This window comes from Podarcis pityusensis (assembly GCF_964106645.2).
Source record: "Podarcis pityusensis genome assembly, chromosome: 10".
NCBI lineage: Eukaryota > Metazoa > Chordata > Lepidosauria > Squamata > Lacertidae > Podarcis > Podarcis pityusensis.
In genome coordinates this window covers 19032268-19057694 of record NC_138035.1, presented here as the reverse complement: position 1 = coordinate 19057694, position 25427 = coordinate 19032268, and the positions used below count along the sequence as shown (strand labels likewise).

Sequence of the window (25427 nt, the reverse complement as noted above, 5' to 3'; positions counted from 1 at the left end):
TTTCTGAAAGCTGTGTGCTCTACTGATGCATACAGCCAAATATGCTGGAGCCCTCATCCAGACTTATTTAAAAATGAGTTCCAAAAAGCAGCGTGACTACCTGTGGTAAAGATACATACCACCACACCAGGGTAATGAAATTGTGGATCATGGTTGGGTTGAGAGCAAAACTGGATGCGATGGCAGAGCTTCACCCAGCAAGGTAATCTTTTTTTATTGCACAGAAAGGCTCCTAACACAGACTCATAAGCCTTCTAAACTAAGAAGCTTAGGGTTAAGAAAGTAAATACAATAGCATACCTGGACTTGTTGAGGAATACACTGGTGCTGAGTTTCGCTAGGCTTCACTGGGATTGGTTTGATCAAGTTGGGGTTGTCATATATAGCAGAAGAACTGGTTATCTGTTTTGGCTCTGAGCACATTTTACACTGCAACACACAAACAAAAATATTGCTACATTAATTCTTTTTATAGAAAGGAATTTTTATTTTCAATCTCTCCATCACCGCGAGAAAAAGAATACAGTACAGTTAAACTTGAGAAGAGAAAACAGAACTGACAAATTGACAAATGTCCATGAGGATCAAGGGTACCTGAAGGAAAGACAATTGGATTTTCTTGGAACATGAGCCACATGCAATATAAGTGCAGGAAATATCCATACGAGGGATTTTATACAGATCATCTTCCATTCTAATCGTCTCTTCACTCTGCTCTTAACCTATATTTCATGCAGACTAAAGGCTAGACTTAGATTTAAAAGGGTAAAAAACATTAGAAAAACAAAACAAAAACAGCAGTGGCTTCAGGTTATCCAGATAGTACATGACATTTGATATAACAGTAGATTTTCGTCCCTGACAAGGCTCTTGAGACATCAAACATATTCAAAATCGTAATAAAAGAAATGTAACATAATAAAATAGTAGAATAGCAAAGGGGGGGGGACCCAGAATCATACCCACCAGTAAAATTCAACAGAATAAAACATAGTTAAAAACCAACTACAGAAGACTGGGCAAATTAAAAACAACCACTTGGCCCACAAAAGAAATTAAACTGGCAGTGGCAAACTTCTCAGTTCCATCAGGATCTGGTATGGCTGGGCAACCCCAGGTGGTAGAGGATCAGAAGAAAGAACGGGGGGGGGGGGGGCTTGTAGGTTGGTGCCCAGGAATGGAAGATGGAGGTCCTCTCCTTGTGACTCCAGATGTAGCACTGTGGCGGGGGAGAGATGTGCTGGCTCTCTTCATTGCTCCTGCTGCAGAGTCCCATTGGGGAGTGAGAAGGACCCTGACCAGCCAGGGCGAGGGTCTGAGCAGGAGGACTCAGTGGGGAAGATAGAGTCAGAAGGGTCTTGTCGCAGAGCAGAAGGCACCACCTCTGTAGGTGGGATCAGACACAACCGCCCAGGCTAAGCACATATCTGAATGCAGTATCAGGAGGTGAGAGTGTATTGAGAGTGATCTCACCCCACCTCGTATTTAAAAGCTAGGCACGAGTGGTGTGACAACCGCAGGACATCTCTGTTGCTTCTGTTCACTTTTGCATCTCTTGCCTTCCACATGTACCTTGGAATCATGACTTCTGGACTAATTGCCTGCTGCTGAGCCTGCACCATTATCAGTATGAATAAATATCTTTTCTTTGGAAGATGCTTTAGACCATTGGTCCATCTAGCTCACAATTGGGTGCATTGACTAGCAGCAGCTTTACAGGATTTTGGATGGAAGACATTGACACCAGCAAGGAAGGGAGTGTATCTAGCTTCAGGTTAGACTGGTGGATACTATTTATTTATTTGAATTATAAATACTTTATACTTTCATTTGCTGTTCTACTAAACATCACTAGAGAATGTGAAGTGATAAAAAGCACAAGCTAAATAATAATACAAATGTTAAAAAAATAAAAAGCAGTTATCACAACTGAAACAAGCAGCAGCAGCAGCAGCAATAATCAGTACAACAGCAATTGAGAAAACCAGTAATGGACTTCATGTTTCTTTGCTTAGTGATTATCCCAAACTGCAGTGCAAAGAGGGTCTATGAAGGATACAAAAGCTGATTCCATCACATGGAATTCAGTCACAAAATGATAAAATGTAAAACAGCTATTTTGAGAAGCGTGGTGGTCCTGATGTGCAGTGGCTTTTGATGCAAATAAAACTGTAAAATGTGTCACCTTTGCTTAGCCTAATGTACATGATCTCCAGCTTTGAGAGGACAGCTATTCTTGTATCTCAAAGGGCTTCCGAACATAAAATTATCTATGATAGATTATTTTCTTAGCAACCAATTATGATAAAGAAATAGAGGGATGGGGTGGAATAAGAAGCAGACATGGACTGACTGACTCATCCTTCAAACAAATGTTTTCTAACAAAGAGAGAAAAAATGAAACCACTTCAGTATGAGTGTAGTCTTCTACACAATCTTTTCTACTGTACAATAAAAGGGGGGGGGAACAAATACCAAGCATGAAAATGGGTTTTTCTTTGTTCCTTCGGAGGGAATGTGACCCTATCTGGAACAAGTACTTGCCTATCTTCTGAACATGGGAGCTACCCAACCAAAGAGACTCTGCCTTCTCAAGATTCAAACACAGTTCATTGGCCCTCATCAGCCCACCACTGCATTCAGACACCTGATTCAGACCCTTCACAGCCTCTCCTGATTCAGATGTTATGGGGAAATGGAGCTACGTATCATCAGTGTACCGATGACATCTTGCCCACAAACCTCTACTGACTGCCCCCAATGGCTTCGTATAAATGCTAATAGCACTGGGCCCTGCAGGACCCCACAGCACAAGTGCCAGGGGGCCAGGGAGTATTCATCCAGTGCTACACTCAGAACGCAGCCATGAAGGTAAGGACAGAACCATCATAATATGGTGCCTCCAATACTAATTCCTCTGAGTCAGTCCAGTAGGATACTGTGGGCAATAGTGTTAAAAGCCACCAAGAGATTGAGCAGAAGTAACACAGTAGTGCTCCCCATCTCTTTCACAATGAAGGTCATCCATCAGAGCAACTAAAGCTGATTCAGTTCCAAAACCGAGTCTGAACCCAGACAGTAGTGCATCTAGATAAATCTAGTCTCATCCAAGAATACTTGCAGGTATTGTTTTATACAGGATAGGCCTCACCTTGGTATATTCATCTTTGGCTTTGTTGAGCATCCGTAGGATATCCACTTCTTTGCTGTCACCCAAATTCAGGCTTACTGGGGAAATTCCAGTGCCAGCCCCCTGCTGTGCTTTCAGTTGTTCTTGCTGAGTTAAACTGGAAATGAAGGGTGAAGTTAAAAATGAGGGAGAAAATGGAGTTCAATTCCAGCTGCTTCAAATCATTTAGCAGACATTAAGAATGGTTCCAAGGTTGTTGTTTTGGAGGAGAAGGGCTATCTCATAAGGTTTGCCTGGGTTGATAATGTAATTTCTCAAATTTTGTGCACACTGGGCCATAAAAGACTTAAATATCCCTAACACAGTCACAGATCGTCTGGCTGGGAAGTACATTAAACCACAGCTCATTTTATGATTGCTGGTGATGGTAGGGTGGCGAATATACACAAACAAGTCTTTAACTGCTAGTAAATGACCAATTTCCTGCCCCAGCTGTTTTATAATTACTGCAAACTGCTGATAATTCTAACACACAGTCACTTGGCTGAACTGCAGTGCAGTTTTAACTAGATGAAATGCTGCTATTATAACCCACTAAACATGGTTTACAATCATACAAATCCTCACAAACTAGTCTTTTACTGAAGAAAATTAGCAGTCTGAGAGACATTTAATCACCAAAAACTGCAGGGAGAGCTGATTAGCCACAGTTATCTTTCAATAACGTACAGTTGTTTGAGATGACAGCTTGCTTCTCCTGCAATCTTGTATAAATTCTTTCTTGCTCCTGATATTAACCATTGTGGTGTTGTTCACCATGACAAAGGCACCACTGCCACACAGGGATTGTCAATATAAGGCACTCCACTCTCTTTCCTCAGATGCTTTCATGGGCTACAAGTCAACTTTGTCAGTCTCCCGTTCTAGGCTGAGGCTCCCAGAGGCTTTCTGATCAGGCATGGAAGCAGTTAAGGACAGGCACCAAACGGTCAAGATTGCGGATATTTCACTGTGGGCTGAATACAACATGTGACAACAGATATCCGAGTCACTGATGACAGAGCGCTTAATGTGTTGCTTCTTCCAGCATTGCAGCAAGAGATTTATGTAAAATCCACCTTCATAGAGGTCAGTGATCCAGGAGCCCACAACTCTTATCCTCAAGAGTCTTTGGACTCTACTTTTGATTGGATATTTGATGGGTATTCTATGTTAGCAGAAAGGAGGGGGAAAGATCTGTAAATAATGGGGCCCCAAACGCCACCAAAAGCAAGGAGCAACAAGACCTGTTTTATTGTCTTATTGGCCTTTAAGGTGACACAGGATTATTTCTTTTTTTTGCTATAGCCGATCAATCAGACCTATTCCTCTGGATCATGTATTGGTCATGGCTCAATATGCTTCCACTCCCCACACAGGCTACACACTATGCTGGCTATGCTAATATTTGTTTTAGATGACTGTTGCCATATCAACCTCTTATGGATCAATAACTGCTTAAGAAAAGGAAACAGACATTTTAAACAGTTTAAAATAAGGAGACAAATTATCAATAAACTACCCAAAGGTTCTGTACTGGGAATGCTACCTTTTATTCATAAACGTTCTTAAGTCAGGGGTAAGCAGTGAGATAGCCAAGTTTGTTATCTGGGCTGTGAAATGCAAAAGCAAATTGAAGAGTTCCAGAAGAATCTAGCTCCAAACCGAGTGAATGATAAGAAAGCTTCACACAGCATTTAATGTACGCAAGGGCTAAGTGATGCACACTGGGGCAAAACAGAACTACTTTGTACATATGGAGGTGGGATCTGAATTGACTGCAACTAACCCAAGAAACAGAACTTGAGGTTGTGGTAGGCAGTTCACTGAAACTGTCAACTTTCTGCGCAGTGGAAGTGAAAAAGACAAGTCAATATTGGGAATGGAAAATAAAACTACCAATATTACAATGACTTTTATATAGATCTACTGTGTGACTATATTTGGAACATTAGGTGCAGTATATCTCAAAAATTGTATCACAGCACTAGAAAAAGTTCAGAAATTTCCCCATGAGGGAAGCATTTGCACACTTCTGATGTGGTGGGGTGGGGAATACAACTAAGGGAAGATATTAGAGATTTTTAATATAATTACTCTGCTCCTTTCAATTGCTACACAAGAGGGATACATGCCTATTTCTTTTTTCAAAAAGACTATAGCTGCAATTAAATTGTGTTAGGGAAATGTTAACTAAATTTGTGATCTGTGCATATTTCTGTAATGTCTAATAAGCAGTAATGTGTAGCTTATAGTTTTCTATTGTACTTCACTGTGAATGTGAGTCAGGATAGGATAAAACGGTAGGTGATTGTTATTAGAAGTATTTAAATATTATTAGAAGTTTAATTGTATTAGTATTGATATGTTTTGCTGCCCTCTGGCTCCTCTGGAGGAAATTTTGGGGTAAAAATCTAAATAATAATGCTGAGAAAGAGGAGCTCTGACTTTCCTAGAGTGAAACATCTTCTCTCTTTCTCTACAGCAGATGGACTCTTTTGTACATCCATTTCCAGGTCTTGTAGAATTTCCTGATCAATGCCTAGCAGGAGAAGTAAATCTGTAGATCGTTTCACAGCGATTGCACTGTAATGTAACTGGGCAAAAACAAAGATTGGCTGGTCCATTGTTATGTCCAGGCAAATTTAACTCCCCTGATAAATCCTCTAAGCTGCAGGCATCTGGTTAGAGTTAGAATTTAGATGATAAATTGAGTATACCTATACCAGATTCTACACTAGACTCCACCCATGTATCTTTAGAAAGTTACAGCCCAAACATCATATGTATGACCAATTGCAAGAGCATGGCATTAGATACAAAGTGAGTGTAAAAGTAACATGGGAACCAGAATAACTGGAATGCCTCTGCAAGTGGCCTAGCTACCATTACCACACAGATGGCTACAGGATTACGAAAGAGAGAGAGGGAAGGGCCTTACCTCAGTGGTACAGTATTTGTTTTGTATGTAGAACACCCCAGGTTTGATCCCTGGTATCTCCAGGTAGGAATGGGAGAGACCCTGTCTGACACCCTAAAGAGCCACTGCCGCCTCAGATTATGGCCTGGAGGACCTCTGACCTCAGCAATCCAGATAGGATCCCTCAAACCGGTACCTAGCTAATCCACCCCGTGGTGGAATTTCATCATTCAGGGCACTTAGAAAGAGATGCTATCCATCAGTGTTTGGATATTATAAAACTAATATATTAAAAATACTAAGACCTGATCTCTATATACTATAGTAAGCACATTTATAACATTTATTGAATGTGTATGGTCCTTGGCTTAATTGTATAATCCAGGTTTTATTGAAGGCACTAACCTGTTTCAGCAGGTTAATCCTACTTCAGTCCTACTTCAAAGAAACAGTCCTACTTCAAAGAAGTAGGGAATAAAGTTGCATATTTTTCCATATACCAGGGCAAGTGAGATCAATAGGAATAGACTATACAAAATAAACTGCAAAGTATAAAAATAAATTACAATTTATAGACATTTGCCTGTGATTTATTTCCTCCTCAGTCTTTATCAAATAAGAGCTTTCCTCCCAATGAAGTAAACTTTCACTGAACAATTCCAAAATGCGTTAGTCCAAATTAAAATATGCCTCACAGTACAATCTTATGTAGTTTTATTCAGAAGTAAGTCCCATTGATTTCAATAAGACTTACTGCTATTTAAGTGTGCACAGTACTGCAGCGTCAGTTGACTTTTCTGCTTTAATGAGCCCATTTATGCTGTTAATATAAAGGGGGTTAATCTTAAACAGCTTCAATATAATGAACAATGCTATAACATGCAAATGATCACAAATAAAATCCTCAAAGGGCTTCCTTGACCACCAGCACTTACTTTTTCATGAGCTCTGCAATTCTTTGGCATTCTTCCTTATCATAAAACCAAATTCCATAAATGGACACTGTAAATGCACATCAAACACAAACAATGAACAACACATTACAATGCTTTCCAGCACCCTCTGGCTTTGTAAAGGTTTCAAAAATATTTTGTAAGCCTTAAACAGTTGCATTTTACCTTCCCCCTGTTGCTATATGATGCACATATTTGGTTGCTCCCCATACCTTCCAGTTTCTGTTCTGGCTCTGTACCAACGCACCAGGTCCTTCCAATTTCTACTTGTGCAACACCGTCCGCAGCCCCATCCATGAGGTCTGCATTTATTTATTTTTATTAACGTTTGAAAACGTTACATTTGGACCTTTGGCTGCTGCAAACTAGCCCCAATGCCTTGAATGAACGGGCAACTTTCACCCATCTGCATGGAATGGAATTGGGGATACTTTCTGGAGTGCTTTCAGAGTGATCAGGTTATGTGGTCATGATTAGTTGGGGAATGTTGATAGAGAGAACAAAGTATATGCAATGTTATAAACCTTCTGTTATTGGAGTAAAAGACAGTCTCCCCTTCTATCATCGCTTTGGTAAACTGGAAATCCTGGAATAACTGAAAATTGATGTCTGCTAAGAGATTTGTTCTGAACATTTGGGGGTAAATAATCACTATAAATAGCAGCAATGTTTAAAAGACTGCACCCATTTTTACCGAACATTTTCTATCAATGTCCCAGATTTTTGTTTTACTTGTCTAAATAAAGCATTTAACACAATAGATTGTAGTGGGTCCAGGACGCCTGTATACATAATTCAGGAGGTGTTGTTGGTTTTACATTGTGACAATATGTCCACATTTTATACAGAAAAAGGAAATTAAATCTTGAAGCACAAGCCAACAAGCCCCACCCCAGAAGTGTTTAGCAGAAAAATCTATTGAAGGTGATAATGAGAGCTATTTTAGGTCCCAAATTAAGGAGTGATATATGCACTTATTTTCATGCTGAATGTGAAAATAGCATTTGTCCTCAGACCATCTGAATACAGAACGTGATGTCACACCTTCTGCAATGCAATTTTAAGTGCACTCAATAGTTAAAGTTAGGTTTTTGAACATCAAGTGCCTAAGCACATTAACTTGAAGGTTACTTCACTGGAACTCAATTCCAATTAGGTGGCTATGCTATATGTTTGCTATGAAGTAAATTGGCATGGAGTTCAGTTGCACTGAGTTACTGCAGCATCTTCCTGCCCAAACAAGGAATAATTCCACCCCCACTGATGGTGGAAACACACCTGCAGGCACATAGATTACCATAATATATTTCCCTACAATTCTTGCATGGTCTCCACTATTTGTAATTTGCCCTCATGAGATCAAAACCAGATACAACCACATCAATGCACTATTCAATCTCCAAAGGTGTAATTTCTATCTTAGTTTCAGCACCCAGGGGCTAATTTATAAAGCAAAGTAACCTCAGGAGGAATTACAGGGAAATATTATTAAATACACTCGCTCTAATTCTCAAAGGAGACTATAGCTTTGCAGTAAATCATATGCTGTACATATGAGACCCTAACTGAAATCTACCACCTCAAATTAAGCGTACATCCAGACAAGATCAATTGGTCATTTGCTGTCATGGTGCTCCTTTGGGAGTTCTCAATTTGAACTTTCTCCTCCTGGGAATTGCAGATTTGGGTTTCATATATTCTTTACTTGCCTATATTAAATGCTGAATTTGTGCAAATGCATTCAAACACATCCCAATAAACTTAAGCTTGTTTGCCAAGTCAGAGATGTTATTTTAGGGCTAGAATTATTTTTAATTACCTAAAGATTGTTTTAATTTGCACTTCATATTTACATCACAATTTTTTATTCTATTTACATCATCATATTTTATCACCATAAATGTTTCCTGTGACATTTTTTAATTCAACAAGCAACAAAGAGAATGTTTCCTACTTTCCCCCAGCTAAGCATTCTTTATTTTCTCTTGCTGTGTATAGCCAACATGCTTTTCCAAAAAGAGACTTGCTGACAAATGAGAGTGCAGCTTGAGAAATGAGTTTTCAGTAATGAAAGGATGCAATTTCGCCTTTGAACAAGACAGTGAATAAGGTTAGGGTTCAATCTCCTATTTTGAAAGACTGCGCTGCAGCTTGTGTCATGTGACCCAAGACCCGGTAACTGAGTACTGTCACGTGCAATTGGTCCTTTCTTGTTACAAACTGCAGAACAGCTTGTGCTTACTGTCTTGCCTTCCATGGTTTATGAAGAGCCTTAGCTGCACATGCTGTTCAATGGATTAGGGCAAAATACACTGTTTAATGTCAAGGTTCTCCCCTGAAGTCAATGGGATTAATGTGCAAGTGAGCAGTCTGAAGACTACAGACAAGAACAATTCATCTTAACCTGTGAAATACACCAACAGTGTATTGCTTCTCTCTTTTTTAGTGTATACCTTCACTACTTAACATTGCTTCATTTTAGGGCCATTTCTAACATAATGTTTTGAATTTGCGAAATGGCTTTTTAAAAGCATTGCCTGAGTGCTTAAGCAGAAATTGTACATGGGGCTGAAGTATTTTCTGTATCAGTCTGTCAATGCGATTCTAAATTTCTGCGGCATTCCTGTTCTTCAGAAAAATTACTTGGATGATTAATCGCTTCAAAATGGTAATCTGTGCACAAATCACTTAATTGCAAACTATTCCAATGCAGCTTTTCTTGTGCTACACTTTGACTATTATATGAACAGACTCAGGGATGCAAACTTGAATAAAATACCGGGATACCGGGGGGGGGGGAGCCCCGCTATGCATAACCAATCAGATGATGTGGCACACCATACCATTTGAATGGCAATTCCCATCAAATTTGGGGGGGAGCCAGCCTCCTCAAATTTTATTTTATGGGGGAGGGCCCCCCGAAGGGACCTTGGTCCCTAGGAATTGGCTCCTATGAACAGACCTACAAAGAATCCACTTCACACAACTGTTCAACAATATTCTCAATTCTTTATTAGTCCTCTTTATGCTCAGCAATAAATTCTAACTAAAAACTGCAAGAATGCTAGTATAACAAAGAGGCCTAGAGCTTGAGCTGGAATTCAGGAAGTCACTGGTTCAAATCTCACCTCAGAAATGAATTTACTATGCAGTCTTTGGAAAGCCACCATATCTCAGCCTCAGCTACTCACCCTACATCCGTAATATGGGAACAATACTGAGTCCTGAAGAATCACAACAGGATAGCACAAACAGATGAACACAATAAAAATGTGGTTGTGGGGTCCAAAATAGTGCAAGGGAACGACTTCTGTGAAAGGATCCCAATGCACTTTGAGCAAAAGCTCTCCCCAGGGAAATATTTTAATATTCCTACACAACTGGATAGTGTTTTTTTAAATGCACTCTGTTAAGCCTGAACTTTTTCAACAACAGTTTAAAACCATAAAAAGCATGAATTGATTTGTTTATTTTTATCATAACATAAAGTGTCAAATGCAAAATGCCTTAAGGTACACAGAACTAGAAAAATCAACATGAGAAGTCTCTTCACTTGAAAATATAAATGTGATGGATATCACATTTGATGAACTGGTACCCCACATGACCTGCAAAGGGCAAAGGACTGGAGCAGAATGCATTCCTAACAGTGTCAGACTCAAATCCCGAGAAAGCAATAGCAGTTTGTCCAGACCAGCAAGAAAACCCATCTTGGAAGCTGTAAAAGAGGCCAGAGAATATCAACTTATTTGCTGGACTCCTGACCTATTGTCTAAGGCAGAGAGTCTCCCTGCAATTCTCCCTTTGACTAGAGTGCAGTAGTGTTGCATAGGCCAAATATACCTGCCATCTCCTTATGGCACCAGTTCTCAATTCCTCTCTTATTTAAATAGATCAGAAAAGAATACATTTTGAACTGCTTGCTCTTCATTTTCCTTCACGGAGTGTTAAGTTCACCAGTGCAGCACACGTCACTTCTATTTCACATTAGGACTCCCATATGACACCACACTTATGCATGTTTATTGAATCTGGTGGTACCTGCACACGTGTTATATGGGCAAGAGTTGTTACATACTTAAATATCACAATCCAAAAATGATTACCTAAACCAGATGCCTCAAAACAAATTAAATCCATCTCTTGTGACAAGTTATGGATTGGATTAGATTTATTACCAAGAGTGCAAATCTCTCTTTAGCTCAAGAAATCTGTGGTTAACTTCTGCTTGGAAGAAAAGGGATTTATAATCCTATAATGGTGTTTAAGTTCCCTTAACAGTGCCCTGGCTGCTTTCATAAAAAAAAATAAAAATGGCTCAAATGCCACAGGATTGCAGGCTCAGAAATGCAAAGTAGCACTTTAAATGAATGCAATACAGATAGGAGTGAGTGGGGTTTTCAACGGTATCTTGAGCACTGTGTGACCCAGTAAGGAATGCATGTTTACAATAGGGCAGTCTCCTGGCTGGGACAGACTACTAACCACATGCATAGTATCTGAATATAAAGTTAAGGCAACACCATCATTTAAAGCATGCTGCCCCTGAATGATTTACAATCCCAGACACAAAAACAAGCTTATTCACTCATCAGTCTGTGGAGCCATTTGCAATCTCAGATTAATTTCACTGGAAAGGTTGCATACTTATAGGGTAAACTGCATTCCTTTCCTTTTAAGGAGATGTTATCCGGGAGTTATTTTTTAATCGCTGAAAAATGTTAGAAGGCTAGTTTTCAGGGCTGGCACTGAAACAGGCACTTTATCACATTGCATATAGATGAAAGGATCTAGACACGCACTGCAAAATATGCATCAAACATGCATTGCATAAGACTCGTGTGTATCACCGTTTTGTAACTCTATTGGCCTGGTTCTCATTAAAAAAAAAATGTAATTCATTCATTTGATGAAAATTTCTCTCTGGGTGAAGTCCAGAAAGTCCAAGAACCCCTTTAGAAAGACATATTCCTCCAAATACAAGGGTACATTATCAGAGACAGTGGTGGTGATGTATGAAAACCAGAGACCTCTATGACTCAGGGAGGTGATGAACTGACAGGCAGATGGAGCCTATTATCCTCACTTCTCAGTCCAAGTTTTCCCTGTAAAACTAACAGAGGAGAAGGATTTTAAGCAAGCACAAGGCACAGATCGCAAGAAAAAGACTGGGAAGAACTGAAAAAAACAAGGAGCGACACACAAGATATCGCTCAGATTGTAAAGTGGTTTCCTTCGGGCTGCCTTTGGGAGTTTTAACAAAAATGTACAATTTTTGCAAATTTTCCAGCTACTAGGTTTGAATACTTCTAATGAAATTGTCACTGCCACGCAAAGAGTTGCCATCTATCCGTTTGGACTGTGAAAATTCATTTTGAAGAACAGGATGTTTCAGACCATTGTTCGGCAAGCAACTACAGCTTATCGTCCACTTCCTACGCACCACCCAGGGGAGCCTGGAGTGAAGTATACTGGCAAGATGGTCCATGAAACCCAACTCAGTTGCTTCTACATCACACCTGGAGGTAAGGACCCATAGCAACATGATATACAAAACTCAATGAAAAGATAACTGTATTTTATGATATCTGAAAAAATAGAGTGAATATTTTGGTATCTGCAGGTGAAATATTCTAAAATTCTATTTCTAAATTTATAAGAAAGGTCTTTAGAACTGAGAATTCCCAGAGTACTTACAGAGACAGGCAGTTTCAGAAATAAATATGCCTACATAATTTGGCAGAGAACTGACGTCTAACTTCTTAAAATTGTGATAACAAGACTGGTTTCCAAATGCTCACTGTGTCAGAGATTTTTGTTTTCTAATTTCTCATTTTTCAAAATTACTCAGTACATGGTCACAAATAATTTTGATTACTTTTAAATGTTTGCACAAAATCAGAATACAGAACCTCTCATAATGGGTATATAATAACAGTATGGAACAAGAATAGTGTCTCCTTTTTCAAATAAAACTGTCCAGTCTACTTGGAAAGGCCTATCTTATCTCAAAGAAATGTCCAATATGGCCACAGTTGGCCATATTTTCTCAACAAAATATGTCCAGACTAAACTGTACTGTCTATGTTTTGAAATCGAGAAAGGGAACCTCTGGCACTGTACAGTGTACTGCATTAGTCTTTTTATGAATTCGGAACCATCCATACTAGCAGAAAACTCAAAAAGTGCCTCTCATACCACCCCTCAGATTTTACCTCCAAGAGTGGAGAACCATTGCAAAATCAGCACCAGCCGTTGACAATCTGCATAGCATTGTTATCTTAAGCACTTCATTCAACCTCTTCTCACATGGCATAGTTTTGCTCTGATACAATACTGAATATTAATGAAGATGGATACTGTAATGAATTGGTATTTTTGGTGTATCAGAATGATCTATCAATGGTTCTCCAACAAGTGCTGGGAGCCTAGGTCAAAATGTGCTGAAAGTTTAGATAAGACATCCAATGGAGAAGACTTGTACTAGAGTACCAAGAAATCTATAGGCAATGAGTATAATGTGGATATTGTTTGCTTCGTATACAGGTCTACCTCAGAGCAGGAAAGTGGTTCTATACCAGCAGCTTTAAATATGTGTTCTAGGGGAAAACAGGCTCCTCAGGAGGTTCTTCAAGTGGCAAGCCACCCTATGAAATATGATATGTCATATGATGGTCTATACATAAAAATACACAGTACAGCTGGTGCATGACTTAAAACTGAAACAGGTCTTCTTTCTCTAAAAGCACACATTTCTAAATCTATGTTTCTATACCAGGGGGGAAAGTTTGCTGTCAGACCAACAAGTAGCAAAACTGTGGTTTTTAGACCTGCATAACAGAAAAGGCTGAGCACACTGTTGTAACAGTTTGATGTCCCATTATTCAATTTGCCCTGCAATGTCATCTCAGTTTATTTCTGCCCATAAGACCCATAATGTAATATTTACTGAATATACAAGCCACTAATCTAGAAGACCTTTTGGAACTTTTCAACTTAGAGTTCTGTGATAGTCTACTGTAACAATATAGAATTGTTTGCACAACACAGTTGAAGTAAAGTTCCTGTTCAGGGAAATTATATACTAGTAACCCACACTATAATACTTCTCTTTACAGCATGGAAGTATTTTACTCCCGAGGAGCAAAACTTCTGTCCCTTGCCATTACTAACAGATCTCTGTTACATTTGATACCTACAGATACACATGTATAATGAAACCAAACTGACTTCAAATACTGCCTAAGCGAAGGGTTAGGGTTTCATTTAGTTGTTTAGTCCTCCTACTTGACGTTCAAAGTTCTGTTATTGCTAGAATTATGCTTGAATATATCAAGTGCTCATTTTTATATTACACAGAATAGTTTAACCAGGGCTGAAATGTATACAAAAATACGTTATTCAAAATAATATACAACAGAAAAAAATGTTATTTGAAGAATATAAGTACTAGCCAATTTAATGGAAGGGCATAAAGAGGTAATTTTCTTACAGTAAGCACTAATTTTGCTTCTAGGCTATAGTTAGCTAGTCCAAGCAAATAACTATTATTGAATCTACGCCTGATTACAGCTGAGGTTATGAAGTGTATTTACCCCTAGAATAGAACTTCTTTTGAATTGGAGGGGTAGAGAGGGAAAAGAATCCAGTTTAAGAAAAATAGCAAACAATTATTTTAAGTATTTAAAAGCAAAGTTGTGTTTGGACCATCATATTGTGGCTTATTAAGACAAGATATGAACAAGCCTTTTGCCCATGCAAACAGCCCCTTCGCTCCTTCACAGTGCCAACCATCTACCCAGAAAGTCTGCAATTAACCACAATTTTTTGTTCCATCTATACTGGGAAACTATGGTTGCCAGCTTTGGAATAAGTCAGCATCCTCAATCATAGATCCCAGCTTGTTCCAAAGCTGGAAATTTAGAGTTCAGACACAGCTGGCAGCCATAGTTTAGACCAGGGGTAGTCAACCTTTTTATACCTACCGCCCACTAATGCATCTTTCTTGATGGTAAAATTTCCTTACCGCCCACCAGTGCTCGATGGAAGGAGGATTCAGCTTGGGCCGTAGAACCCCCTACCGCCCACCCAGAATCCTGAAACGCCCACTAGTGGGCAGTAGGAACCAGGATGACAACCCCTGGTTTAGACAAAAATGAACACTGTAGTTAATTAGATACTTCCTGGTTCATGCCACAAAGGGAGGAGCAAAGGAGCTGAGATAATATATTCTGAACTGGGCCATTATGTGAGGATGAACTAGAATAGTAAGCATATTTTAGCAAGTATCCAATGGATATGGAGATGTGATCAGGGTCAATTATCAACCACATTTTGCACCCAGGGCACTTTGAGCTAAAATCAAGCACTTTCAAGTCCCGTTGATCTCAGGGGGGAAGTTCAATGCATGGCTAGTTTTGTCCTACTGAAATCAAATGGGACTTTAAAAAGTAGTTCAGCTCAGATGGATCACATTTTTATTTCAAAACATTTTGTTTCCTAATTTTTTATAACGAGACTTGCTATAACAACTATTCATAGTCCACTCTAACGAAATCTAGAGAAGACTGAAGATAGACAAAAACCACTGCTGATGTTGGCTGGTTAAGGGTGTCATAATATCCAGGGTTCCTAACCAGATGGCAAGCAAGAGGAACAGAAATGAATGCTTTTTACAGAACAAGGAGGGGAAGGAATTTTCTACTTCTTGTTCTTCAACAACTGTAGCAGTTATTTTGTTCTCAGCCTTGATCTTGCACGCTCCAGAAAAAGACACCAAGATTATCCATGGCAACAGCACATGTGCACACTTAGTCAGAACAACAGTAATGCCAAGCTATGCAGATAAGAGCTTAATGTGAGCCAAGTCTCACATGCCTTAGCCCAGCCTTGCATTTAATAATCAGTTCGGTAGCCGTCGGCAACCAGGAATTCCATACAAGGAAGTGAGCAGCCTGGGAAAGGAGGGATGGAGCCCTGTGTCCTTCCTCTGTGTTTAGTGTGAAACGAAACAGGCAGCTGAAAGAGGGCAGCAGAAATGTGTCTCTCTCTTCCGCCTCTGTTAGCCCCCAGCACACTTGTAAAAATGTTTGAAGGCTAGTAACTTTTGAGGGCTTGTTTTACAAAGCTGGCAAACATTACTCCTCTTTCCTTCCTAATCGCTCTCAACTATTGGTGTTAATACCTTATAAATTCACTTGTAATGGAGACATTATGGCCTTTGGTTTTCAGGCAAAGCCCAGCATTGCATAGAAAGGGGCGAGGGAGGAAACACCATTAGCAGCTGCACTCTCTGGAATCTGGGATAACACTAGCATGAGGAGGAGGTGCAAAACAAGCTCTTCTGATGTGGCCCAGGGATTCTCGCATTCGTTCAGCAGCATAGGAAGGAACAGTGCTGCAATAGCCACTGGCATGATGTAAGGAGGAGACGAAGGTTAAGCAATGGTTCAGAATGCATTGCAGGCATCCCTAAACCCAAAGAGAGGCACAAACCTCTCTCTTTTTCCTTTTGCTATTTAAATATGGGATGGATGGGACAGGAAGCAGTGCAGAAAGTTAAGAGTCTTTGCGTTGTGATACTAATAGTTAGCAAGGGGTGGTGTCAAGGGCACTCTGTATTATTCTAGTTTGGGAACACTAGCTTTCTGTTTCTTTATTTTTTATTTCTCATTGTATGTCAGGTTTCTACCCACTAAGACTGCAAGATAGAGAATTGGTGACAGTATTCCTTTAATCCTCTAGCTTGGAGGAGGATTTTCTCTGGCCCTCCTGTGATGCAATGTTGCTGTCTTATATTATTTTGCTCACTAATTGACCTAAGACATCTCACTTTATTTTGCTGAATAGTTTGCTGTTTAAATATGCTGTCATCTACTACTACTACTACAACCAAACAGCCTTATATTTAAACACTACCCTTTGACACACACATCAAGCTATTGTAAGTGGGGCAGAGCTTCATCAGTTGAGGTCAGCATGGTTATGGTCACTGACTTGACCTCCAGTTGGTCACATCACCAGTGCTTACAGGGAGGTAGAGGGGGAAGAGACGAGGTGGAAACCAGTTCAGTGTGTTGCAAATTCACCAGCAGGAATGCCAGATTGGACTTTGTCCCTCCCCCTCTACTTCCTGTAAGCAGCAGCAATGCAACTGACAGGTCGGATGAGAAGTGCCGTTCCACCATGCTGTCTGCTACTGCTCTCCATCCTTCCTGTGCCAGCTGCAACAGGTTAATAACTTATGGGCTTATTTATATGACTACCTTCGCTGTATGGTTTCAAATCCAGGCTGATCCCTGTTTATGATTAGTGCTTAATTCCTTTAACCATGATTAAGAGCAAGGGTAGCATTTGTGCCCAAGAGAGGAGAGGAGATTTGTGGAGGGCAAATCATGCATTCCCACAGGCATTCAACTATGGGAAAGAGGGAGCATAAAGATTGCATCTGCATTGGTCCCATGTCCAAAAGTGCTCTGAATCCCAAGTGTACAGAATCCCTGCTTTCTAAAGAGTTCTTGGGACACCACATTTCCTCAAGGCCAACATGTAAAATGGAAGAGAAAAATCAGTCCTTGATATCACTATATGGTGTGGGTAACCCATATGTGTACAAACACAACAGAAAACAACCCAGCTTTTCTCATCCTCTTCAAGTGTTTGTTATGCCTATGAGTCTAATTTGGTATTTAAAACCTAGAGAATGCTGTAATCTCTTAGGCAGATGGATTGTTTATTAATATGCATTTGTGAAAGCACAACAGAACTACAAGCTGTTCAGGGTTGCTAGATGCTAGTGTTACATAAAGAACTACTAACTACAAATTACATGCAAATGTTGTTTAAACGAACCCTAATGCCACATTAAAAGGCAGGCAGGCAGGCAGGCATGGGACAGGGAAATTTGAAGGGGGGGGGAGTATATACTCTTTCCACTCCCTGCTTCTTCTCTGCCCAAATGCCCCTGTCACTGCTTTTCCCACCATGGGGTTCTAAACTAGCGCTTCTCTCATTATTTTGGCAAGCCTGCTCATGACTCATGCAGACTATTCTGTAGGTTGGGTTGCTGGATAAGACACATGGCTGGTGTACTAACAAAATTTCATTGTCACGATAAAGGTTGGCTCAAGACATTTTCCTCCCTGAGGAGGAATAAATTGCACCCCATACACCCCAACAAGTCACAGGGCCTAGTACCCAAGGCCAGCGAAGTTATTTTGGCACCCGAGGCAGAAAATCCCATTAGAACCTTTTCCTGGCAGTAAAAATACGTGGCTAATACTACTGATAATAATAGTAGTAATTAGAATAACTAACAATTTGATACCCTTTTGTGACATCTAAAATCAGCAGCCTGAGGCATCCAGCCTCCTCAGTGTTAGAAGGCAGCCAAGGCAACACAGTCATCCTTCAGGACAAGTGGGAACCTTTATCAGCTGAAGAGCAGAGTAAAAATCCTTCAAAGAAATACCTATAAACTGAGACCACTAGAAAGATATCAGCATCACTGATTAAGCCCTTGCTGCTATAAACATGAGTTTATCACATATCTCAATGGGAGTTATTGAGCCCACCTGTATGAACATACCCATTTCTTGCTTGTGCTAGAGAACCCAGGAACTTGCTATACAACAGGGGTGAAGAACTGGATCTGGCTGCGGGCCGTATCCTTATATACCCTATCTCTCACAGCAGTCACCTGACATCACAATGACATCAAATGATGGAGCGCTTTGAAGTCCTAGCAAAAGTCAGGACATCAAAGCACCATCCTGGGTGCTTGCAAATAACCCTCTGCAGTGCTTTGAAGTGCCACTGATCGACTCTTTGCAACTCTCTTCAAGGAATAGCTGGATATGGAGTTTCCCTTGGAGAACTCGCTAGTGCAGCCAATCCAGGATTTTCAACTGCTTTCTTGAAAAGTAAGAAATTTTAAAACTACTTTTTCAAGTTTTGAAAATTTCCACAGAGATTTTCAAGAAGCAGCTTGGAAGAAGCATACTTCAACCCCAAGAATGAGTTTAGTTAATGCATGAAAGTGTTACTCACATCTGGCATTTCTGTAAAGCAGAAAAGGGTCCTGCAACTGGAAATCCAGATCTTTAGTTATGGGTTCTGTCCGATTTTCCATACTCAGCCTATTCATAATAGTGAATCCATACTTCGGTGAAGCTGATCTGAAAAACGATCAGAAATAAAGCCCTCCACAGTCAATGAAAAATAACTGAATGAAATTATATTTTAAAACACTTTGTACTATAGGTATGGCTATATTTTTTACTAAAGTATTTGAAAGCCTAAGAAAAGACTTGGCTTTTGGGGGGGCAGCATTTTTATTTTTTTACCAACTTCAGTACAGGTCAGACACCTCTTCCTCTTAGAACGGCACCCTCTCACTGTTATAATCAATATCCTCCTCTACTACTTTAGAAATTTACATATCTTGTTTTAATTCACTGCTTCTGCAGTTTACCTGCAGTTACCTTATTATTATTTAAATACAAAAGATACAGTTTGTGAGGGCTAAGCAACAGTGCTCCTAACAAGAGCTCAGCTAGTTAAAAACCAATATATGAAAGAACCGTTTTTAAAAATATCTGAATCTCTTGTGCATACAAAGCACTGTGCCCAAACATACACTTTAACCATCAGAGGCCTGCTCCACTTTAACAGTGTCGTATTAGTTGGACTCTTTACATTATAACTTCCTTTTTATGATGAGGCAAGAATGGGCACACTAAGGAAATTCGCTACACAGAGGGCCTTCATTCCCATTTTTCACCTTTGCCTTTTTTAACCTTTTCAACACATGGTTATTAAAATGGGTACATGTAGAATGTTCCAATTTTGAACCATGTTTGATACCAGTGAAAAGACACTGGCTTAATGGGTGGGAGACATTCCAAGTTTGGTAGTCCTCCAAGGATGTCCCTGTACCCTGAAGCCACTAGGAATGTGCATTACAGGAAGGGAGGTGACAGAAAATGAAACAAAGGGTGGAAGTGATAGAAAGCAGCAAACATGATGATAATCAGAGAATTATAAGATTCATTTGTTCAGTTCATTTTACTTTTATTCCTAACAGAAGGCTTACTTTCAACATTTTAAAAAACACACTTATTTCTCCCCTAACTTGCAGCACCAGCAGGTTATAAATAAAACTGTCTTTATAAAATGGTTTCCAGAAATAGATGCAGAAAAATACTCTCTTATCTCTGTTCCTCATTTTACTTTTTGACAGTCTGAAGTGGTTTTTAACAGTCTGAATTGTGGAATGTATGAATTTGAACTGGAAAATATTCGGTTCAAATCTCTGGAATCAACTTGCCAGGTATTACTCTGTAGGCAAGCCACTGTTTTCTTGGTCTCAGCTGCCTTTAGGCTATACAAGAATAACAACACAATAAAGTCCGTTCGACTTCCAAAATGTTCAGAAACCAAAGCATGGCTTCTGATTGGCTGCAGGAAGCTCCTGCAGCCAATCGGAAGCTGTGGAAGCCCCATTGGCCGTTCGGCTTCCAAAAATAGTTCGCAAATCAGAACAGTCACTTCTGGGTTTGCGGCATTCGGGAGCCAAAACTTTCAAGAACTAAGCTGTTCAAAAACCAAGGTACGACTGTACTGACCTTCCTTATAGGGTTTTCAGCGCTTTACAATTTATTATTCCTATTAGTAGCAAGCTTGTGTTTCACATTGTTCTTATTTTTATTATTATTTAGTTCATTTTTTTTCAAAATATAAGAAATATATAAGAAGGTTCTAAATATTATTTGTAGGGAAAATCTAGTAAGTTTAAAAGAGGGTGCGGTATCATAAAACTTTGACATCGGAAATATTTGCCTGATACTTTGTTTAGTCTGCACAGAAACCTCCTCCTTACACCTTGTTATAAGTTTTTCACTGCCTTATTATCTTAGGAGAAAAGGTATGGGGAGTCATTCTCTTCATCAAGGTTCATCAATTTGCAGTATTTAAAAAAAAAATAATTCTACACTTATCATGCTAACATCAGACCAAGTATCTTTAATTTCCAATATATGTTTTCAACCTTCATAAGTGATGAAGAGTTCCATGCAATTCAAAAACTTGTACCTCTTGATCCAGTCAATGATATCACTTTTCTGTGCTTCTTTTTTGTAGTATGAGAATGGTGTGAATTTAAAACACTGATATTAAAATTAATAAACTTCCCACCTTGTGTAAACAAACAGTGTTCCTTCCACATCAGTCTTTTCCTAAAATCAATTAAAAATGCATCATTTTAAAGACAGAATAAAAGCCACCTAAGTGAATTAGTGCAAAGCATAAGCAGACAAACAGACAAAATTGGGGGCTGTTTCAAATGTTACAGGTGATGAAATGTGATTTTAAAGAATCAATTGAACACTGGCTTTCTGGTATGTACATGTCTTTTATATCACTGTATACATTTTTCTAAGCACACATTTACAGTATTCCTCCCCCCCCCCTCTTTTAACATGTGCTCTGTATATATGCACTAGAAACATAACTTATGAAACAAGCCTTTTCAATGAAGAATTAAGCCCAGATGCCAGCTCATTTGTTATAACACAGCTGCTTTCCCATTTTGGGGTAGAAAATGCCTCCTTTCCTAAACTAACAATCCTGTTTGCCCGGGTCATATTAGACACTTTATACAAATTGTCCTACTGTGGCTGAAGCAAGAGCAGACACTGAGTAGAAAATAAAGCAAGATTATCTCTGTATTTTTGGATAATGTGAAACTCCATTTTCATGCAATCTAGGCTCTAAACATATACTGTACCATGGCTACAGCAGGGCTGGCATCAGGAGTCTGCATGGCTAGTAAATTGCTGAGGGCTCACGCTTCCATAAGGTCTCACTGCCAACACGTAATATGCTACTGTCCAGTATACTGCCCAGGCATCATTCTGGCCAACCTCCTTTAAAAAAAGAAAACTCTGAACTTCCAGGACAACCAGAGCTGTGCTTGTGTGCCTTCACTAAACTAAGCAGCCAGTCCACAGAGCATGAAGAGACATCTGGCACCAGGCCCATGCAAAGCTTGTCTGAGGCCCAGGGAAGGAGCCTTTTTCATAAGATGTGCCACTGAAGTAGGGGCACCAAATCTGATCTGACACTATACACTAGTATGCAGTAACGCAGGTCCACAGGTATTGTTGCTTCACCCATGGCCGTTTCACCCATTAAGTCCTCGGTTGGCTGGGAGGCACATTCTTGGCAAGACAGTGTATGTCCAGCAGGCCTCTGGTGGAGCCCCAAAGCCAGCGTAGCCCTCCAAAGCTCAGGACAAATGTACCCAGCTACCCCCTGCCCTCTGCACGGGCCTGTCTGGCACCACTGCAAGCTGCTTTTGTTGGGCATGCTGGCCAGGGAGCTGCACCTGGGTCTAGTCTTTGCTGTGCTAAACTGGGCGACCATAGCCAGGCAGTTTGAGGAGACAAAGGAGGCAGCTACTGCAGTCTTGCACACCCTGTGATGGGCACACTGGCCCAAGGAGCTGTTGCTTCAAGGAGCTGCTTGTCTCAGTCCAGTACCTACAAGCACCAAACCAAGCAGCCAGCCCAGGGGAAAAGCAGCATTGCACACTGCATTTTGAGCATGCTGGCCCAAGTAGCTGTTTCTCCTAGATCTGGTCAAACTCAAACACTAATTAAAAAGCAGATAAACAATGCAATCTTGTCAATGTACTGTATACCCATAAGTAAGCCCCACTTTATCAGGGTACAGTCCCAGCTAAGCACAAGCCTATACTCAGAAGTAGGCCACATTAACTTCAACGGGAATTAAACCCAAGTGAGTATAGGACACCAGGGCTGCAGCCTTAGTTTCTCCCCAAGCATCTCCAAGTTTACTGTCCTCTCCAGGTAAACTCATTATGAGGTTAGTCCTATAAATGCAAGCAAGCTCGGTATCGACCTGCTCTAGATGCATAGCTGTCAACTTTTCCCTTTTCTTGCGAGGAATCCTATTCGGAATAAGGGGGTTTCCCTTAAAAAAGGGGAAAAGTTGGCAGCTATGTCTAGATGTCATGGTTTACTCGTCCATCCTCCCCTTCCGCCCTGTTTGCCCGGGCTGCAGTCACGCATCAGCCGCTTAAAGCGCATGAGCGGAAGAACAAGTTAAAAAGCCAGGGAAAGTGTCTCCCACCAAGTTTCATCTGCGCAGACGCTTTAAGAACGATTTCGCCAGCCCAGCCGCCCCTGCACTACAGAATTTACGGCGCAAGGATGACGTTGGTTGATTTAAAGTGGCAGGTGCTTTATTCCATCTCTGCCCCATTTCACCACCACCCACCACCCCGCGATGACACTCGGTTCCTCACCCACTCATTGGCTCGGTGCCCGAAAGTGTAGAGCGCCACCTGGCTGGCCACGTCTACGATGCTGCAGATGTAGGGGTCGTGCCGCTGCAGTGCCGCCAGGCTGATGTCCAGCCCCTTGCCCAGTAAGGCGGCCCCGGCCACCGCCGCAGCCATCTTGCCTCCGTGAAAACAACACTTAGAGCGCGGGACAGACACGACTAGCCGAGAGCCGAGAAGAAGAGAGAGATGGAACGCGCCGGCCTGTTCCCTCAGCGCCACGACCGGGGAAAACCCAGTCCTGGTGATCGAGCACCGAGTCGGGAGCGCTAGATTGTTGCCACTGGCAACAGGTCATCTCAAAGACCCTCGGCCTGTGGTTTATCCCTTACGAGACCCACGTTAAAAATAAAGGAAAAACACGAAGAGCAAAGATGCTGCCTGCAAAAAGCTAAAATAAAAACCCAAACTCAACAACGGGTTTTTTTCTTTTTTTTTTTACAATCTAGGAAGTTGTTTTCATACTTCTGTGTAAAACAAGAAATGAAACCACAAACCAACGATTGTGTTATTGTATCACACGTTATCTGCCAGTCAATGCCAAATTAAAGCATTTAGCAAAATAAGGAGAAACATAGTCACTATTGTTACTATTTTTATTCAAATAGTTTTAAAAATTACAAGGCAAATTCATAAAATGTTGAGGAATCCAGTTGCCACCTTTTTTCTAGAGGGACTTCCATGATGTTAGCAGGTCCATAACATGCACAAGTTCAAAGGGGAACATGCTTACTACTATGGGGGGGAAACCCTTGTCATAAGTCTACCTCTCATACAGTGGCTAAAACCACAGGAAACCTGACACACACCCTTCAGATTAAGATACCTTCAGTATTGGATAATGAGATTTGGGGGAAGGATATATACTGGTGCCATATTTTCAAACTTTCTTGCTATGACATGGCTTTAACAGTAATAATACAGAACATCCATAATCTAGAGTGAATATTTATTTTTAATAGCATTTTTAGATCTGAAAGAGTCAAAAGTTTTGAGAATTATGTAAATTCAAATCTCTTAATTGACTCACCCTTCCAGGAGTGCCATCTCACTGTATTGTGTAGGCCACACCTCTTCCACAAAACAATTATTTTTAATATTAAGCAGCATCAGCTTTAATAACAAAGGTGAGTTTTCTTTAATTGCCTAGCCACTACATCAAGGCTGTGGGAAGGGGATGGCTCTAGATTGATTTGAAATATCATTTTTTTAGCTTAAGAATTTGAAAGGATTTATTTGCCTGCTTTGGGGAAAAAGTGGGGCGAAAGAGATGAAATCTTTCAGGTGTTATGGGCCCAATGTGTTTAAAATTTATATTCTTCCTCGGGGCTCTTATTAGCAAGACTACTGTATTCTCTAGTGTGTTCTGTAACAAAACAAAGTGTGTCCCTTACGAAGTTATATATTTTACAATGTATTGGATCAATAAAATATTTATTCTTTATACCTTTGAGATTTTGTCACACACACCCCATTCTACTCTGTTATTGGTATCTTCCCTTATTTTTCTCATTTGCCTGCTTTTCCACTCATCCTGCTCATTGTGTGCTGAGCAGCAAACAGTAACTGGCAGAACAGTCAGATGACAGCTCTATCGATCATGTAGTTTATTTCAGTGGGTATTGTCTCAACTCTGATGCTGACATGTGACAAATTGGCACCATGATTCAGTCCTGGGTTTCCATTTTGAATTCAAGACCCTTCCTTTTCCTCTCTTCTCTCATTACTTGAATTAAACATTTTATCAATAAGTTTCTGGCTAAATCAGTTTTTTTTTTAAAAAAAAAGAATTCAAACAAAATGCATATATTGATTTATCTTTTATGTAAATATGCAACAGTACCCTCTAGTGGCGTATACATTCAACCACTCTGACATAAAAAGAATTCTGTCTTATGCTTATGGCCCTAGCAGAATGAAACTTTCATACAGTTGTTAACTACACACTGCCTGCCACAGGTTAATTTAACCATTTGACAAAATTCTGGCCGTACTGGGACAAAGGAATGATACACTATTGCA

At 40.2% G+C, this 25427-nt stretch overlaps 1 protein-coding gene across 7 annotated transcripts in view; it reads right to left on the bottom strand.

Moving 5' to 3' along the window:
- DCP1B (decapping mRNA 1B) overlaps nucleotides 1-23759 on the bottom strand; it is a 35912-nt gene extending 12153 nt beyond the window's left edge. The window contains exons 1-7 of one of the 7 annotated variants that reach the window (XM_080971597.1): nucleotides 23370-23508; nucleotides 21828-21966; nucleotides 21236-21276; nucleotides 19091-19218; nucleotides 7025-7091; nucleotides 3152-3287; nucleotides 301-429 (exon numbers count right to left, since the gene is read on the bottom strand). In XM_080971597.1, coding sequence (XP_080827723.1) covers nucleotides 301-429; nucleotides 3152-3287; nucleotides 7025-7091; nucleotides 19091-19218; nucleotides 21236-21276; nucleotides 21828-21863 — 537 coding nt within the window. In that variant the 5' untranslated portion in view covers nucleotides 21864-21966; nucleotides 23370-23508. Of the gene's footprint in view, nucleotides 1-300; nucleotides 430-3151; nucleotides 3288-7024; nucleotides 7092-19090; nucleotides 19219-20881; nucleotides 21039-21133; nucleotides 21277-21827; nucleotides 21967-23369 lie in introns of those variants that run through there. The other 6 variants (XM_080971598.1, XM_080971596.1, XM_080971601.1 and 3 more) reach the window with 6 other exon arrangements.
- Nucleotides 23760-25427: the final 1668 nt, after the last annotated feature.